This window comes from Coenobita brevimanus, chromosome 107, assembly GCF_032717465.1.
Source record: "Coenobita brevimanus isolate Jiangsu-jjx chromosome 107, ASM3271746v2, whole genome shotgun sequence".
Classification (NCBI taxonomy): domain Eukaryota; kingdom Metazoa; phylum Arthropoda; class Malacostraca; order Decapoda; family Coenobitidae; genus Coenobita; species Coenobita brevimanus.
In genome coordinates, this window is record NC_137060.1 from 19,091,981 (window position 1) to 19,112,653 (window position 20,673).

General features: G+C 42.6%; 1 protein-coding gene across 1 annotated transcript in view; it reads right to left on the reverse strand.

Annotated features, from left to right (window-relative positions):
- The window catches only part of HERC2 (E3 ubiquitin-protein ligase HERC2), a 433,977-nt gene that overhangs the window by 77,060 nt on the left and 336,244 nt on the right, over window positions 1-20,673 (reverse strand). Inside the window, exons 70-73 of the mRNA XM_080285543.1 lie at window positions 7,106-7,261; window positions 5,956-6,071; window positions 3,855-4,053; window positions 3,167-3,381 (exon numbers count right to left, since the gene is read on the reverse strand). Coding sequence (XP_080141669.1) covers window positions 3,167-3,381; window positions 3,855-4,053; window positions 5,956-6,071; window positions 7,106-7,261 — 686 coding nt within the window. The remainder of the gene's footprint in view (window positions 1-3,166; window positions 3,382-3,854; window positions 4,054-5,955; window positions 6,072-7,105; window positions 7,262-20,673) is intronic.

A 20,673-nucleotide genomic window follows, 5' to 3' on the forward strand; every position in this document is an offset into this window, starting at 1 on the left:
TGATGAATTATGCAAGCCCTGCCTGGGCTTCTAACCTCACCAAAACACACTACAACACTCTACAGACCATACAGAACAAGGCCCTAAAATGATCACAGGCTGCACAGTTACTACACCCACAGACCACCTACATCTAGAAACCAAAGTCCTCAAAGTCAAGGATAACCTAGACATGAGAGACACCCGGTTTCTTGCTGCAGCCTCCACAAACCCACAACATCCACTACAGTACATGGCAGCACATCCACCCACACCAAGGAACATCAAAACATCAAACACCCAGGAGGGAAGCCCAAAACAGTTTGAGGAGGATATAATAAATAAAAGTAGTGATCAACCAAAGCTGTTTTACAGCTATATCAGAAGCAAAACCAAAGTAAAAGATATAATACAATCAATTACGGATGAGGGAATCACTTAAACACAAGAGAAGGATATTTGTGAAGCACTAAATAAGAATTTCCAATTAGTTTTTACAGAAGAAAAAAAATTTGAGAGGGACTATGTGGAACATGTATGTCCACACATACTACCAGATATACAAATAGCAGAAAAAGTAATACAGGAGGAGTTAAGTAGATTAAACAGAGGAAAAGCAAGTGGTCCTGATGAAATTTCATGTTGGGTACTACGAGAATGTGCAAAGGAGTTAAGTAAACCATTATTTTTAATTTTCAAGAAATCCTTGAGTCACGGTAAACTACCTGATATTTGGAAAAAAGCAAATATTGTCCCCTTATTCAAGAAAGGAAATAGACAAAATCCACTCAACTACCGATCAGTATCACTGACCAGTGTTGTAAGCAAGGTATTAGAAAAGCTTATAAGAAAAGCTTGGGTAAACCATCTAGAAGAACACAGTATGATAACAGAAAGACAGTTTGGTTTCAGAAAAAGAAAATCATGTGTTACTAATCTGCTGAGCTACTATGACAGAGTAACAAACACAATACAGGAAAGGGAAGGATGGGTATATCTATTTAGATTTCAAGAAAGCTTTTGACACAGTACCACACCAAAGACTTTTATGGAAACTGTACCATCAAGGAGGAGTTCGAGGCAAACTGTTTTGTTGGATGCAAGACTTTCTCATAAAAAGAGAAATGAGAACAGCACTAAGAGGAAACTACTCATCATGGAAAGAAGTGACCAGTGGAGTACCACAGGGTTCAGTGCTGGCACCAATCATGTTTTTAGTGTATATAAATGATATAAACAGTAACACTGGAAATGAGATCTATCTGAATATGTTTGCAGATGATGCAAAAATACAAAGGAGAATTACTAACACAGACTCTTGTAAAGAGCTACAAGAAGAATTAAATAAACTTCATGAATGGAGTAGTACATGGCAAACGGAATTCAATGTGGACAAGTGTCATGTAATCAAGTTTGGTAAAAGTGGAAAAAGACCTGATTGGGATTATAAGTTAGGAAATAAAACCCTATACACATCAGAAAGAGAGAAAGACCTAGGTGTGATTGTCAATAACAGACTATCTCCGGCTGACCACATCAGCGAGAAGGTACGGAACATGTATACACTGCTTGCAAATATGAGAATAGCATTCACATACATAAATGAAGACATGCTAAGAAGGATAATAACATCATTCATTAGACCAACCCTGGAATATGCATCAGTAGTCTGGAGTCCTCATCTCAAAAAGCACATAGACAAGATTGAAAAAGTTCAAAGGGCCACTACAAGATGGATACCAAGCTTAAGGGACCTAAGCTACGTAGAAAGACTAAATAAACTGAATCTACCAACACTACAGGAGCGAAGGAAAAGAGGTGACATGATAATGCTATATAAGTGCATATCAGGGAAGGAGAAAATAGACATAAATGATTACTTAACACATGGAGAAGCACCAGCAAGAGGACACTGCAAAAAATTGCATAAGACGAGAGGTGATAAAGACATAAGGAAATTCAGTTTCCCAAACAGAGCAATTGACCAATGGAATGCACTACTGAATGAAATAGTGTGTGCCAAAACAATTCACAAATTTAAGGATATGTACGATAAATATGGTTTAAGACACGGGACAGTACGAGCTTGACTCATTCCTGTAAAGATACAATTAGGTAAGAACAATTAGGTAAGGTAAGAACAAATACTGTCATCTCTCCCCCCTCAGACCAGCTTCCAGAAGCATATCCACACTCAGATCACTCACCGCTCCATTCAGTCACTTAAAGACAACACACAGCTGCATGCACGGCCTCCTGACATCCACCCTTCTGAATCCTATCTTCCTTGTGAGGACAGGGTCCACCTCGCCAGGCTGAGATGTGGGCACCATCCAGCCCTCTTAAGCTACCAGAAGAGGCTGGATGACTCCGTTGCTGATGCCTGTCCAGGATGCAACACTGCACCCCATACTATTAAGCACATTATGGAAGACTGCATTGCACACAATCACCTATGCCAACAACACAACATACACTCTATGAGAGCTCTGTGGGAAAGCCCAGTCTCGATCACAGCCTTCCTAAGGGACTCGGGGCTGTTTGGTCAGACTGCCTAGGGAACAACTACTACTAGTACTACAGTTTAAAAACCATTCGTGTGATCCGGACTAATGTCTGATATGTCGGAAAAAGTCCGGATTAGCAGGGGGAAGTCCGGATGTCACTTTTATCAGAATTTCGCATTTTTCGGAATGGTTTGGACCCCAATTAGTCCGTTATAGTGAGGTCTTACTGTATATACATGTGTGTGTGTATATATATATATATATATATATATATATATATATATATATATAGATTGATCAATTGACTGACTGAATGACCAACAGACAGATAGATGAAGTTGTCGGATATTTTCAATGCAGCTGTATCATTACTGACAGCACAAGAAAATGTTACATAATACTGGATCTAGAAAGGAACCCACAGTTTAAAGTATACAACATCAAAGAATGTAAATAAAGAATTTTTCATTAAAAACAGATGTTTTTAAATTCTTGATATCACACCTTTGAACTTCTTTCACTCCTGAAGTAAGTTTAGACAGCTGTTGACTGATTGGTGAAATGATATATTAATGAATAAAGTTCACGATGTTCTTTGCTACTGAGCTATTTGGTTCTTCTTTTCTTAGCAAAGATGTATCTAAACCAGCACGTCCTGACCTGATACACCTGTGTCTCACCTTTTATTGCCGTGGCCCAACTTGCCATCATCACCTTCACCCCAAGAGTAAACATCTCCATCAGCTGTCAGTGCCAGGCAGTGCTTCCCACCAGAGTTAACAGACACTTTGCGGATCACAATGTGTTGTATTGATTCCAGGAGGGTTGGGGTGGACACAGACTCCACCCCTCCAATCCCTAGTCGGCCCCCAGCTCCATAACCAGTTGCATATACCTTGAGGGAAAATGGTATCTATATAAAAAACAACACAATAATTATAAATGTTTATCATTATCATCAAAATCATCCCAATCTTTCTTCCCACCTGAAGATGGAGTGAGGTAGGAACTAGAAACATAGAATGAATGAGCAAGAAAGTGCAAGAAGTATCAACAGGATAACCAGTAATGAGCCGCACAATCACTGACTGTAAATATCAGTCACACCCTTGGGATCCAGCTCCACAACATAAGCCTACTAAACTGCACATATGTGTTTTTATTTTTCTGTATAGATGCACTTAATAAACAACTGCAAGACAAGAATCACTTCATCAACTACCATGTAAAAAAAAGAAAAAAAAAAGAAAAAAAGGTGTGCCAAACCCTTGACAAGTGCTCCTTTGTACATAAGCCATTCAACCAGCTAAATTCCATCAGAAACAATGGAATTATAAAAGCACCAGAATAAGGAAAACATGTTGTTACCTTGCCATCTGCTGTGACAGCAAAAAGTGTCTGTTCACCACCAATGAGTTGTATAGGCCTGAGTGCAGTCAGTGTGTCACAGGGGGTAGGTAACTTCACCTTGGCTCCTTCCACACCACCCAGCTGCCCACGGTGGTTGTGGCCCCACCCAAAGATGCTACCACTTCCACCCCAAGACAGAGTCCAGTCCTCGGGTCGTCTGTTACGGAAAATAACTAATGAGGTTTTCCTAATTCAGTATCAGTCATTACTGACATAAATGTGTCTCAAATATTTCATTTCAGATTTTGCAAAATCAGAACTCCTGTACTTGGCCTGCAGTCCCATCGGACCTAGGTTCGAATCCCGGCTGGGGCAGGGAACAGTTTAAGGATTTGAATTTCATTAAATCAGGCTTTACTGATCTACCAGAAGACCCGTCGACATGTCGTAAAAATACCCCCGCTAATACCAATACACCAGTCCTGTATGAGACAGCCCTAGCATGTATTCAATATGGACGGTGGGTGTTAGCGCCAAAGTGGTGACATGTAGAGGTGTATGGTATGTAGGAGGACTGCTGGGCCTTGATAGCAGGCTGTGAAGCCTATGCCCAGAGTCGGACACATAAAAAAAAAAAAAAAAAAAAAAAAAAAAAAAAAAAATATCTAAAAAATGAACATGCTGCATATTTTGCTTAATTTCTTATACAGAACATAAAATGTCTTGTATTCAAGAATGCTAGCTGTGGAGAAATGGGTAAAGAAAAAAAAATATCTGCACCGCCAAAAACTTGCTTTTCTCTTGTACAGTGGTATTGAAAGCACCTAAGGAGGAGTCTCTTTCTACTCCCCTCTCAAACGCCATCAAACACTGCAGGATTCAAGGGGAATATCTAGGCCTATTCAAGCAATGGGTGAGAAACCTCCACTGTGAATAAATCATGTACTGTTATCTGGGTGACCTGCAGAGTGTAAGAGAAGGAGTAAAGGCCAGTTTCACTGCCAGAATGAGAAGGTGATGGAAGAAGCTGTTGCTTCTGCCATAAAGGAGTTCTCATTTTGTGCCAAGGCTACAAAACAAGTATGAGAAAAGTTATGTCACATGGAAGTGAGACTTGGCCTACCAATGAAGAGTATGTTTCAGACTGGAACACACAGAAATGAGAATGATTAAATTAATGCGTAGAACCTCACTTACTGAGAGAGCTGAGAAAAGTACGCTGCAAGAGAGACCTGACATAAGAAACATTACATAGGTGATGTTACTTGGCAGGGTAAGATGCTTTGGACACGCTGAGAGAATTGGGGAGGATGGCTGACTATGGAGGGTCGTAGGTGTGAATTTTGAGGGGCAGGTGCCTAGAGGTAGACAGAAGATGTGAACAAAGGTTCTTTGTGGAGACCTCTGGGCTGGGATACTGAGAAGGGAAAAGGCTCAAGACCAAGACACATGGACAACTACCAACGTATGAAAGGATGCAGCATTAGTGATCTCTAAATGTAAAAATAAAGAACAGAAACACTCCCTTGAGCTCTTGCAAAATCTCGAGCTTTTGATATCTCTACTGTCCAAGACTCTCCACTGGCCTGGTAGGTATCTCGTGTTTCTGGGCTGCAGAATCCATCCCTTCAATCTTATTTGAGTCAAGAGCAGAGAGAAGTGATGTGGTGAAAAAAGCATGAGGGAAGATTCCTCAGGCAGGAAGTGTGGTCAGGTACTTCAGTCACATCCATAAAGGAGATAAATTAATTTTTTGGCTATGCAAAAACCCCTTTCCACTCTCTAAATGCAGCAGTATTTGCAGCTATCCAGGAAGGATTCCAGAGGCTGAAACACCTACACTACAATTCTTGAGGTCACCATGACTGTCTAGCTTACAGGGCTCCCACAGGACATCTTCACAACTTTGTCTGTTATAATATAACCACATACACAAACATCTGAAATCCTACACGATTATGCTGAAGCACAACATACAAATAAGAAAACCTAAATGGAAACCTATTACAGGTTGCACAGAAACTGGTAACAGTAAACATAAGCATGGGGACCACAACACCCTATTATTCCTTTGCAGCATAAGAGCTTGAGGTCAAGTTCCCATACTAAAAGACCTTACCTATTAAACCAAAGTAACAGCTGTTCATCATGCTGGTGAAGGAAGAGTGTGTGGTCCTCGTGTTCCAGTGATAATGCTTCACCCTCACCCAGCATCTCTCCAAGTTTTTTCTGAACCTGAGAAAAGAAAGTTCACTTTAAAAACACAATAAATGTAGCACACGTCTCATATTAAACCTATGTGCACTTAAGAGACAGTTTCTGGCTGGAGGGAGCTGTAGCCAGTACTTCAAAACAAACACAGAACTGTTGTCTAGTGTTAAGGTGGCAGTTAGAAGCTTTGTTAAACTACATAAGGAACAGTTCATGTTATCACCATTACTTATGCAGTCTAGAAAAAGCTTCATATTACCAATAACAGGTCTTCAGTGGTGCAAAACTCTGGCTATGACTTCCTTTCTCTCTGGAATGTGAGTAGACAGTGGGTAGAACTTATGGCTTATGACTGTACCCTAAAAGATGCATAATGTTACAGACATCTATCACAAAAAATTATTGAGGTTGATAAGAAACTACAGGAACAGCATGATAAACTTTTGTGTACTGATTCAATAAATTTGTATGCCTTCACAAATCTATATCTACTAGACTGAAAGAGGAATGCTTCTACAACATAAATATGTCATCAGGTGTATGTTACTGCCTAATAAATAACATTCAACCCCCTGCCTAGTAAAAACAGAGAAAGACACAAACATCACTACCATAAACTCCAACACCAGCTCCCTACTGGGAACTCTCCAACTGGGAACTGCTATGATAGAGCTTCCTTTAGGCAACTTTGTCCTCATATACAACTCGAACTCTCACAGACATTTCTTTTCCTTTTCCTTCTCTCCCACCAATGTGCTCCTCCACTCCCTTCCATACCTTATAAAGTCTGCCTCTTTCAGCATCACACTCAATTTCACTTTCAAAGACTTTCTCTGGAATCCAATCTATGTGCATTCTTTAAATATATCCATACCATTTGTATTTCTTTTTATCTATTCAAACAGTACAAATTTAATTCCTTTTGCATTTTCTTCCATTCTAAAGTGAACTCTAAAATACTTAAAAATTTCTCAAGTGCTACACCATCCATCCTGTTTTATGCTATAGTTGTTGTGATAAATTTCCTATTCCATAACCTACAAAGTTCTGACACTCACATCAGCACAAAACCCTTGAGGCAGTGGTGTGCGATCAATCAGCGCCTTCAATACACGTGAGGCCACACAGTAGCGGCGGAACCAGGCCCACTTGTGAGCCTCCCCAGACCCCACACCTCCATCTAGCTCAAGGTCACATGCTAGACCCACCAACACCTGCAATATCAATATAATAATTATCACACAGTGTACATGAGGCCAAACAAATATCTGTCACTGTTGTCATTATTCCCATCACCACCACCACCACCACCACCACCACCATCATTTTTCAATCTAAAGAATAAACATACATGTACAGTTTAGTACAAATTAAAACCTGCATGTACTGTATATGTATATACAGTACAGTAGCCTTCGTCTTTACTTCAATAAACAAGGGAGAGTTAAGATATGGCTTATGGATGTGAGAGTTTTCTAATTATGACCAAGATAATAACAATCTGGCTCATAATTTTGTGAATGCCTTTTTGTGTCAAAGTCTATCTATCGATCTATCTATTGCCAGACGTCTTAATCCCGTACGGGGTGGCCGCAAACAAATCGCCTCCACGTTGCACTGTCTCCTGCCATTTCACTGCCCTGCTCCCGACTCACACCCCCCCTCTCTCATATACCTCTCCACTCTATCCCTCCACCTCATCCTCGGCCTCCCCCTCTCTCTACACCCCTCTACCTCACTCACATACACTCTCCTCGTCAGTCTCTCACCCTCCATCCTCTCCACATGGCCAAACCACCTAAGTGTGTTCCTCATAATGCTTCCTATCACATCCACAACCACACCACAATGCTCCTTTACATCCTCATTTGTCAACCTGTCTCTCCATGTGACTCCACAGGCTCCTCTTAACCCCTTAACCGCAGGGCGTCACTTTCGTGACACTTGGGAGCAAGGGATCATACCGCGGGGCGTCGCTTTTGTGATTCTGTGTTATTTTGAATTCACCCGGGCTTGCAAGTGGGGGCTTGTATCATCTATCAGTACTGCCAATGTCCAACACTAGTCAGCACTCCTAAGCTCATCTGTACTCCCATCCATTGTTGATAATTTAGCCATTTCTCCCCGTTCTTGACTCCCCTCCCTACCTCCCCTCCATTACCCTAACCTCTCGCCTGCCCGGCCGTGCTATGATAAGTAAATCTTCCCTGGAATTTTTCACTGATTTCATCCATTGAAATAAGCCCTATGCCCTATTCTTATACCAAATAATATATACAAGAAAGAAATAAGGTAAGTGAGAGTGCCATACACCTGGAATTGGCTAATTATCACCTGACAACACCTCACGTGCACTCGTTCGCTGTTTATTTCCCCTTGAAATATGCCGTATAATCTATTTTCGTAATAAATATACACATAAGGAGGGAAGGGAGAAGCTTAAGTGATATTTACATTCACCTGGAACTACCTAATTTATAATGTATTGTCTAGATTTCCTACCAATCATTTCACTGCTATATATAGCTGTGTCAAGAGGCTAAGTTGGTAGTAATGAATTTCCCTAGGTAGGCCACCACCCCGGCCCACCCTTATCAGTTCACTCTCATCTTCCAACGTGGAGGTACGTCAGTTTGCTCTTGCTAGCTTCAGGGACTTTTCACCCCCATGCAAAGGGCCCTGTGACCTTTACCCCCTACTAAACCTCGTGTGGAAAGAGGTAAAGGGCTGACAACTGATAAAAGAGTGACTACGATCTTTCTATTGAGTAAAACAGTGCAAGTGGAATTGTAAATAATGTGTAAACAGCAAGTGAAAGTAATGAATGTAAATATACATGAACAGTGGAAAATAGTTTTATGTGACAGTGCATAACACAGTGTAAATAAAATAGAAATGTAAATAACGTAAATAAAATAGAGAACGTAAATAGAAATGTAAATGAGTAGTATTATAAGAATACGAGTATATACCTAGGAGTAATGAAAGTGACATTCACTCTCAATGCTAATATACAGGACGAGAAAGTGAATGCCACGTATTTTACTGAAAGAAATTGAATCCCTACAGTGACAATAAACTAATACTACTGAAGGAAACTTATGGATAAAGACTGTAGATATATATAAGTGTTATATAGTAACAGAAATATAAAGTGTGAGAGGTTTTATGAATAATAAATGACAGAATACCAAGAGCGAACTAGCGCAAGTGTGACGGTCAGACGCGCTCGTAATTTTCATTGCTTTCACAGTGGGTTTTTTTTTTGAGTATGGATCCCAAAATACTTGAAAATCATAGAGTAGTATTTAGTAGAAGGACACAAGTCAAGAGTGAGAGCAGTGGAAATGAGTTATTTAAGAGGAGCCTGTGGAGTTACATGGAGAGATAGGCTGACGAATGAGGATATAAAGGAACATTGTGGTGTTGATGTGGATGTGATAGGGAGCGTTTTGAGGAACACACTGAGGTGGTTTGGCCATGTGGAGAGGATGGAGGATGAAAAACTGATGAAGAGAGTGTATGTGAGTGAGGTGGAGGGGGGAAGAGGGAGGGGGAGGCCGAGGATGAGATGGAGGGATGGGGTGGAGAGGTATATGAGAGAGGGGGGTGTGAGTTGGGAGCAGGGCAGTGAAATGGCGGGGGACAGGGCGACTTGGAGGTGATTTGTTTGTGGCCACCCCAAACGGGACTGAGGCGTCTGGCAATAGATAGATAGATAGTATTTATAGTGTTAATATCTGGCTGTGGTAATCATATTACGGGTTGTCGGGAAGTGTAAAGTGGAGACTTCGTTACCCAACTTCAGAGGTCTCCACAAGTCCTACAGTAACCGACGAAGGCTCAACAAACATTCCAGGAGAAAGCTGAAGGTATGTGCCATAAGCATATGTAATTTTAATATTCTAGGACTAATAACTGATTTTTGGCAAATATTTTTTGAGAGTCTGTCGGAGCCCAAATAACCCCGTGGCACACGCAAAACATTGGTAAACATGCCCGCGGTGTAGGGGTTAAATAACTCACTTCCACTGCTCTCACTCTTACTTGTGTCCTTCCAACAATGTCCAAGCTTCACTACCATATGTCAGAGTTGGTATCACAATACTGTCATGTAGTTACTTTTTCACTTCCATGCTCACTTCCCTGTTTCTTATCACTGCTTTCAAGAAACCAGCAACCTTTCTTCCCTGCTGTACCCTTTCAAGCCCTTCATCCTCCAAATTTCCATCCTTGCTCATCACACTCCCCAAGTACTTAAACATACTCACATTTTCCATTTCCTCACCATCCAACCTCACTGTACATTCACTGACCTCACCTCTCTCAATGACCATCACTTTACTCCTCCCTAAATTCACCTTTAGATTCCGTTTCTTACACACTCTCCCAAACTCATCCACCAAGCCTTGCAGCTCCCCTTCATCTTCACTTAACAACACAGTATCATCTGCAAACAACAATACAGGGAGTTTCCAAACACTACCCTCTCTCACTAGGGCCACTCCAAAATCCTCTGCCCTACCTTGTACCTCTTTTATTACCCCATCCATGTACAGATTGAACAACCATGGAGACATGACACATCCTTGTTTCAATCCAACCTTCAAAGAGAAAAATTCACTCAGTTCACTATCCACACGCACTGCAGCCTTAGCACGATCATACATACTCTTCACAGCATTCAGCAACTTCCCATCTACTCCATATAGTCTTAATACTTTCCACAATCCTTGTCTATCCACCCTGTCATAAGCTTTTTCCAAATCCATGAAGGCCGCATACAACTTCTTTCCCTTCTCTAGAAACTTTTCCACTAAAGATCTAAGAATGAATATCTGATCTACACAACCTCTTCCCTTCCTAAAGCCTCCCTGTTCTTCTCCAACTAATTCCTCTATTATTTTCCTAACTCTGTCAATAAGCATCCTACCATACACTTTTCCTATTACACTAAGATTACTACACACTTCTTTTTCCCCTTTTCCTTTGTACAAGGGAATAATTATACTTGACTTCCAATCCTCTAGGACTCTACCTTCCTCCCAGGCCAATCTGCACATCTGCCACATTCATTCTACTACTATCTCTCACCCATGCTTCAGCATTTCACCATACATTCCATCCATTCCTAGGGCTTTCCCCAATTTGACTTTCTTCATTGCTTCCACAACTACTATCCTACTGATTTCTTCCTGTCTTCTCACCTCCCTCCTTCTCCCAGCCATTCCCTAGTCACTTATACTCGCATTACGTCCATTCTCTATGTTCAACAATTCCTTAAAATGTTCTCTCCATCTGCTCACTCTGTCTCCCTTGTCCACTAGTAATCTACCATTTTTATCTTTCACTCCCCTGCTAACTTCACTGCCACCCTGTCTTACTCTCTTCATCTCTTTCCAGAACATTTTCTTACAGTCCCTCCATTTTACACTCAAATTCCTTCAAAATTCCTCATCCACGCTCTTCTTACTCTCTCTTACTAATCTTTTCACCTCTCTCTTCCTTTCTACATATAACTCTCTCTTCCACCTCTCAACTTCTTCCACGTCCCTATTTCTCATCCATTCATTGTATTTCTTCTTTTGTGCGACAGCCTGTCTCACCTCTTCATTCCACCCCCTTCTGTCTTCTCTTCACCTCACACACCATATCACATGCTGCACATTTTTTTTTTTTTTTTTTATAAATAACAGAACGGAGGAAGGAAAAACAAATGGGTAAAAAAAAAAATAATCCATACACCAGATTACTGGTGTCCTCTGTTCATAAAATATCTGTAACAGTTAGACTTGAACAGTTGTGGGTTGAAATTTGGAGGAAAACAACTCTGGGGAAGCGAGTTCCAGAGAGATGCAGTTCGGGGAATGAAAGAATTCTGATAGGCAGAAGTTCTGCAATATGGTTGAGTGACATTCCAGTCATGAGTGCTACCAGATGCCCGTGTAGCACGAGGGAAGGCATGGAGAGGTGGCACCGTGGTCGCAACTTTGTCTGAGCATTTGCCAAAAAAATATCTGTAAAATAATGCAAGGGAGGCAACATTCCTTCTTACTTGCAGGGGAGGTAGTTTATATGTAATGGCAGGGTTGTTAATGATTCTAACAGCTTTATTCTGAATTTTGTCTAGTTGTCTTAATGCAACCTCTCCACAACCATTCCACAAGGGTGAGCAATATTCAAGCTGAGAGCGCACATGACTCATAAATTATAGCTAACTGCTCATCGGTGAAGAAGTTATGGATTCTGTACAATAATCCAAGTTTCTTTGAGGCGGTTTTAGCAAGTGATCTGACATGAGAGGTCCAGCTGAGGGCACTGTTAAGTGAGACACCAAGAATTTCAATACTTTTGGAGATGGGAATATTAGTAGCACTGAAGGTAATGTACGAATCCGGCAATATCTGTCTATTAGTAAACTGTATATATTTAGTTTTACTAGCATTAAAAGAGACAAGGTTGTTTTGTCCCCATTCACTGATTGTAGATAGATCTTGATTTATGGAGATGGCTGTACTGAGTTGAGAGGTAGAGATATTAGACTTTGTAAATGGATGTCTGAGTGTGAATGAACTATGTAGTGTTGAGTCATCTGCATATGAGTGAATGAGTTTGTGTGTGACAGATAAGAGATCATTAATATGAACCAGAAATAGGGTTGGTGCCAGAACTGATCCCTGCGGCACGCCGGCGTTAATTGAGTGGAAATTCGAATAAACATCATCTACTTTTACTCTTATTTTCCTGTCACTAAGATAAGAAGAAATCTATCTATCTATCTATCTATTGCCAGACGCCTCAATCCCGTTTGGGGTGGCCACAAACAAATCGCCTCCAAGTCGCCCTGTCCCCCGCCATTTCACTACCCTGCTCCCAACTCACACCCCCCTCTCTCATATACCTCTCCACCCCATCCCTCCATCTCATCCTCGGTCTCCCCCTCCCTCTTCCACCCTCCACCTCACTCACATACACTCTCTTCGTCAGTCTTTCACCCTCCATCCTCTAGATGTTTAACAATATGCTTATTAATTAAAGTTTCAAATACCTTACCAAGAGAAGATGTGACAGCTATTGGTCTGTAATTGGAGGGGTCAGATGAACTTCCTTTCTTCGGAACTGGGTGGATATTGGCTTCTTTCCATGAATTTGGGAATAAAGAAGTATGTATGCATAGTCTGAATAATTTAGCTAGGACAGAGGCAAGTTCAGGGGAACACTTTTTCAAAACAAGTGGCGGAATTCCATCTGGGCCTGGAGCTTTGTTGGTAGGTAAATTGTCTAGGATGGATTTTACATATCTTGTCTGTATTTTAAGTGGGGCAATTTCAGGAGAATCAAGCTCCAGTACTGAGACATTCTGGCTGGTATCATCTATGGCAGAGTTTCTTGCAAAGGTACAGTGCTAGCAAAGATATCTGCTTTCCCACGTGGGGTCATTTGTAATATTGCCATCTGAAGATTTTAGTGGGGGAATGGAAGATGACTTGTTAAAGTTATTATTGAAAGAATTAAGAGTTGACCAGAATATTCTATTGTCATTAGGGTTGTTAAGTAGTTTTGATGCTTGCTTTTGAAGAAAGTTTGATTTAGATAGATTTAATACAGCTTTTGCATGATTTCTAGCAATTTTAAATTGGGAGAGTGATTCAGATGTTTTTTATTTTAAGTAAGAGTTATATGCTAATGACTTTTGGGCTGTTGCTCTGGCACAATTGCCATCAAACCATTTTGGAGAGATTGATCTTTTAGTGAATTGTTGACTTGGTATGAATAAATCCATACCAGCTAGTATTAAGTCGCAAATGTGGGACTGGGTAGAACTGGGATCACTAGAGAAGAAAGACTGCCATGGAACATCAGCAAGATAATTTCTAAATCCATCCCAGTCTGCCCTGTCAAAGTGCCATCAGGTCACCCTGACAGGTTCAGAATGGGGAGGTGTAGGAGGGTTAACTAATGAGGCTTTGATGAGATTGTGGTCAGAGGATCCAAGTGGTGACAGTACCTCTATCCTGTATTGATCTGGATTATTTGTCAAGAATAAATCCAAGAGATGGGCATTATGGTCAGGATTATCAGGTATTCTGGCTGGTTGCTTTACCAACTGGGTGAGATTAAACGATTCCGCAAATAGCTCGCATTCTAGACCAGCGTCGTCAGTCCGGGCAGAATGCATTAACCATTCAACACTGTGTATGTTAAAATCACCCAAAATGGTAATTTCATTGCCAAGGGCAAGGTCAAGGTTACTCAACTGAGTGGATATGGAATCAAATACACTGGGTTCCGAAGAAGCACTGGGGGAACGATAAACTACACAGATATATTTGGTAATGTTTTGGCAATTTAATTTATATAATGAGTAATCAAAACTGGATGAAGTGAAGTTTAAAATAGTGTCAACTGCATATTGGGATTTGATATAACAACAGGTGCCGCCCTTGTTACGAAAGTTTGTAAGGAGATGGTAACCGGGAAAACAAAATGGAGATATATCGGTAGAGGGTGAGATTTGTGGTTCTGTGAGGAAAAGGGCCAAAGGGGATATGGACTGAAGGAAAAAATGAACCGAGTTTAAATTTGTGGTAAGGCCGCGGATGTTGGTAAAGAATAAGGCTGCACCGTCACCTCTTCGCCGACAAGCATTCCCGGAAATAGCAACAGTCGCTGCCGGCACAGTCGCTTGTTGGCGACCGGGAGGACCCTGTGCCTCCAGCCCTACCCCGCCGGTGGTGGCAATCCGAGGTACCACCTCATTTGATAGTAAGAGTGCAGCGGCCATTACTAAAGATGTGAATAGAAGGTGTGATATGTTATGCGCATGTAGTGTGGTGTAGACAGTTGAAGGTAGAGGTATTATGAGAGCATGCTGGCCTACTCTCTGTGTAAATGAATGCACTGAAAATGTTCAGAAAAGGGAGATGGTCAGGATCAAGTCCTGAGGGCTGGTGAAACGGGAGCTCCAGCTCTCCCTATCACCAGCTTGCCATCAACCTCGGGAGTACTGCCCTGTTCGACTGGTGCTACAGTCTACTCCATATATTTCTTCTGTGAATATCTTGCACACACCTTCCACGTCCCCCATCTGCTCCAGTTCATAATTACCCACTCATTCCTCCATTTCGCTCTTATATTCTGCCTTTTTCTCAGCCTCTTGTAACCTTTCCACTCTCCTTGCAACTGCTCCTGCCTCCTGTCCTTCCCATCTTCTATTTCTCCATCTTACTTGGATCTTGATTCTGGCCACCACCAAGTAGTGGTCAGAAAGTCCACTCCCCTAACCTCTATAAGCTCTTGCATCCATTACACATCTTTGCATCCTTTCATCCACACACATATAATCAATCATTGCCTTCCTTTCATTAACCCGCAGTGTCCCGTCGACGTGAATTAACGTCCACAAGTTTTGTCACTGCCAATCCCGTTGACGTTCATAAATGCGAATCAATTGCAAGGTCCCTAATTTGCACAATTTTCAATTTTCGCGGGTGATTTTTGGTACGTATACACGGGACACCTTCCTCTACAAGATGCCAGGCAGGGACAATGTCTTACCCAGCATGACCTCCCCCCCCCTGCATGCCATTGTCTCAGCAATTCACCTGTTACCAGTGACCTGGCCAGTAAAGCCATGTCATGCCACGGTACGAAATTCAGGGCCAGAGTGATTCCCCAATCGATGACAATGTGGAGGACAAACTTTACATAGCATTAGAGGAAGAAACAGACAGAAATGATGATCATGTAATGTCGCCAAAAAAGGTCAGGTATGTTGATGTGTTGCATGAGTGAAACAATGCTTATATTGCCTATATTATTGCATGAAAACCAATATTCTCTTGTACCACATATAAATTCGTACCAAATAAATAAATAAATACCGTTTATGAGTGGTGTGGAATGGTTACACTCCCATAGAACTCGTTTTCTTTGGAGCCAGCCTGATAGAAAATACAGTAAGGTGAGGAGGTACTGCTACCTGTATCGAGTATTTTAAACCTCAGGTGAGCGATTTCTCTATGATTTTTCGATGTTTCTCACCAAAAGCGGAGGTTTGGGCCAAAAATTTTTTTTTCCAAAATTGGTCGGGATTGGGGGGTGTCAGTGGTGGAAAAGTGGTCGGGATGGGGCGGGTTAAGTTCACCACCCACCCTTCTCATCACTCACCATGTATACTTGTGGATCATTTTGTGCCTGAAGAGAGTATTGGCTATCACCAACCACCCTCCCGGCACAAATGTCCACTAACGCACTGCCATTCTTATTTATCTCAGCAGGCACACCCCACTCACCAACTATTCTATCCACCTTCACATCCCCTACTTTACCATTCATATCACCAATAAAAAATACTCTCTCATTCCTTCCAAACTTTTCCATGCACACTTCCACATTTGTCCAGAACTCTTCTCTCACTCTGCTTGCACGATCTTGCATTGGCGCATACACACACACAATCGGCCACATTTGTATTCCAACTTTCACTCTTACCCACACAATCCTTGACCCAACTGATCCATACTCTCTTATGTTCTTCTTCCATCTTTTACACACAACAATACACACTCCTTCTTTTGCCCTCTCATTCTCACCTACTCCTGCACATATACCCCATTCATACTCCCATTCTCTCCTTTTCATTTAGTTTCAATTACTCGTCATACATCCACTTTCGCAACCTCAAGCACCTGGACAATCTCTCTCTCTTCCACGTCGCGATCTGTACAATGTCTTTTGTCTGGTCCTTGGTCGTCATCTTTGGGTCAGTCCTTGTCCAAGGCTTCTTATTCGTCTTTTTAGTTAGCTGTTTTCCGGGGAGGGGCACTAACTCTCCACCAACCTTTTCAGTCACCTCATACGACAAGCAGGGATACTGGGGAAGGATTCTTGAAAACTCCCCTACCCCCAGAGGGTGTCTGAAAGTAACTGTACATATGAATGAAGGTATGATTGTTAAGGAAGAGGGTGTCTGACAGTGTGTGATGCTGTGGTAAATAAAGATGGACTTGGTATACAATTAACATGAATTAAATGTTAAGCAAGTATGTAACACGTACAATCACAGTCAAGCTAACTGAATTTTTTTAATCATAGGCTATACATCCAAGCCATCCAAGTCTGTTGGTGTGAATAATATATTTTTTTCTTACTTCCTAGTATATCATCATCATCATGGCTTTTTTGCACCTAAGGATGGTGTTAGCTAGGTTCCAGAAACATGGAAAGAGAAAGTACAAAAGTGGGGAAGCAGACTACAGCAAACCTAGTCAACTGGGATACATACCCCTTCACATATCATTAGTCATTCCTACAAATGCAGCAATATAATATTCATTAATATTTTCAGCAAGTTCTGCATTAACCCCTTAACCGCGGGTATTGTTTTGGTCTGACTGTCCTCTCCCGCGGGGGTTTCAGCCAAATGTAAACAAACCTTTAAACCTTAATAACTCTGCACAGAATAAAGCTAGAGAAAAAAATAAGGTACCATTAGAAAGTACAAACCTTCAGCTTTCCATTGATGTAGGTTTCATGACTTCGTTGACTTTCACAGGACGGGGAGAGCCGTTAGAAGTGAGGGGTGTGAAATAACTATTTTACGCCCCACACACCAGTACCAAATGCCAACCACTCTGTCATAATAGTAATATAAACATATATGAACACTGTACATACGATAAACACCCACTCTGTGTTCACTGAGGTAGGTAAAAGGCACTTCTCTGCGGCTGCACCCGCTCTTCACTGCGGCTGCGCCTCACTTCACTGCAGCGGCACCCGCTCACTGACGTTTCATGCGATCTTTTCATTCTTTCTAACTTCTAATATTATTTTACATATAATATGGGCAATGTACATTATATTTACAATGCACTTATTACTATATTGCGTCACTGGCGCATCACAGAATTACATAAGTGCCGCAGAATTCCACAAGTGCCGCAGATTCTCTTATTACAATATCACATATTATACTGGCCAATATTTCCTTTATTTTCTAGGCAAAATATCCCTTATTACTACATTATCCATTATACAATTATTGGCAAAGCACGTCACTGTCGCATCACTATATATCACTGTCACTTTCATTATTTACTCAGAGAGTGGTACTCGGCAAAGCACGGAGTTACACATAGAGCGACTTGGCATTCAAGGCACTGGTGTGTGCTCATTTTTCTCGTCGTAGGCCTTCGTGTGGTGCTTGAACATACTCTGCAGCGGCCCTGTGACAACCTGCCGCCTGCTTTAGGAGGCAATTTCACAAGCTGGTGCCGGCTCATGTAATTGCGGCACTCAAGACGGTCAGGTTGTGTGTCAGAGTGTCGCCTCGGGATCAATGCCGTCACCTTACCAAATCGTGCAAGTAGCTGCTGCACGACAGTCTTGGAAAACTGTCTCAGTGATGGTTGCCTTATGCCCCCGACTTGTGTCTTGTAAAGAATGAAGGCATTGAGCATGCACATATCGAACATGTGCAGGCAAGCCTTCCTGTACCATCGGGTGTTTCTCCTGAGACAGTCGATTTCGCCAATCATCATATCAGACTTATCAACGAGTCTCATATTTACATTATAATCAATGACGGCATCAGGCTTCATGATTGGCTCTCCCGTCCTGTAGCTGACCTTCCCAGTTCTCTTTAATTCCCCCTTGTGGATGGTGCTGATCATATTGACGACCTTCTTGTCATGCCACCTGATCGCAAGAAGCTTGTCTGACTTCTTCAGGTGAACATCTCCCCTGGATGATGATGATGCTTCGGGGAAACTAGGCCACTCTTTCCTATAGCTCCGTACAGTGCCAATAGTGCCAATGCCGTGTTCAGCAAGGTATTTGGAGAGTTTCGGTGCTGTGTAATAATTGTCTGTGTACAGCACATGATTACCACCAAAATACCTCTCCATCAGCACTTTTACAACGGAGCCAGAGAAGCCAAGGGGGTCTTTCCTATTCACATCCATTGTGCTAGCCGAGTAAATGACAAAATCCAGTATATACCCCGTCTCACAGTCACACAGCACAAAGAACTTTATCCCAAAGCGGTGGCATTTGCTGGGGATGTACTGCATGAATTTGAGACGTCCTCTGAACAATACCAGGGACTCGTCTATGACGACTTTCTGCATAGGCCCGAAAAATCGCATAAATCGATCCCTAATCCTGTTGAGAAAATCCCTCACTTTCCACAAAGGGTCAGTTTGGGACGGGTTGTCATTGTCAGCGAAGTGCAGGTATCCAAGCAGCTGTCGGAACCGATCCCGTGACATATACTTCCCGAATATGGGGATAGTAGTTATGTCATCCACGAGCCAGTACTCCTCCAACTCATGTCTCTTTATATGGGGCATCAAAAACATGAGTGCAAAAAAAACATACAGCTCTCTGATCCCGACAGGCAACCACGACACTTGCTTTGGTGAGCCAATAGGTCCCAGCCCTTCTGCTGCACACTGAGTTGCATACCTATTGGTCTCATCGCTGACATGCTGCACAATTTCATCATCAAGGAAGGCCAGGAAGTAATCAACAAACTCATCACCTGCGTTGCATGGGAAGGCAGGCTGTATTCCAGCATTTGTCATATCAAACGGTGGATTGTGTGGCTGGAAATCTCCACCGTCAGACCAAACAAATGCATCCACTTGCCCTGTGCGTGGTTCAGTGGCAGGGGCAGGTTGCATTCCACTCGTTTCCCCGTGAGAAGGAGCTGATGTAGAGGCAATGGGTGAGGCAGGAGGTGAGGCAGGAGGCAAGCGGGAGGTGGGTGAGGCAGGAGGCAACGGGGCGGGGGGTGCGGGCGGGGGGCGGTGTGTGGGGGGGTGGCGCGGGTGAGGGAACTGTGCGGGGGCAGGTGGGGGGGTTTCTGACCTGGTGCATGGTGAAACTTGACCCTTTCTACCCCGCTTATCACCTCGCTTATCGCCTCGCTTATCGCCCAGCTTTGCCCTCCAACTGCCACGCATCCCCTTTGTTCTAGGCCTGCCTGCACGGCCTGCACGGCCTGCCTTCCCTCGCTTTGCAGGCTTTGGTAATTCGTACTCCTCAGATGATGTAGACTGAGGAGAGGGCACGACAGATGATGATGATGATGATGTGAGGGCAATTGGGCTAGGGGAACGGGAAATTGATGGGAAATGCGTACTAGGGCCTGGTGTGGGAGACGTGAGCCTGCGCTTCACTCCCTTCCCACGTGCAATACCAGATTTGCCCATAGGAGCCTTTCCTTTCCCAGAGTAAGTTGGGGGTGGTGGGGGGGAATCAACACAATCACTTTCATCACTGTCACTATCAATGGAAAATGGTTCGCCACCAATCACTGCCAAATCATCACTGCTTGCTGTGAGTGTGTCACTTTCACTGCCACAATCAAGAGTAGTACTTACAGTTTTGTCCAGCTCAGTTCTAATTTCAGGAGTGCTCAACCCCTTCTGCCTCGCCGTCGGCAGTTCCTTTACCGGTGTAGAGGTAGAGGGAACACTAGCACTAATCACTGTAGAGGAGGAAGCGAGCGACGATGAGTCGGGACGGAGCGCCATTATCACGCACAGAGCTGGACAGATACTGACTGACGCGGGTCAGGGCAGGGGTGGGGGGGGGCCCCTCGGGGTTGGAGGAGGGA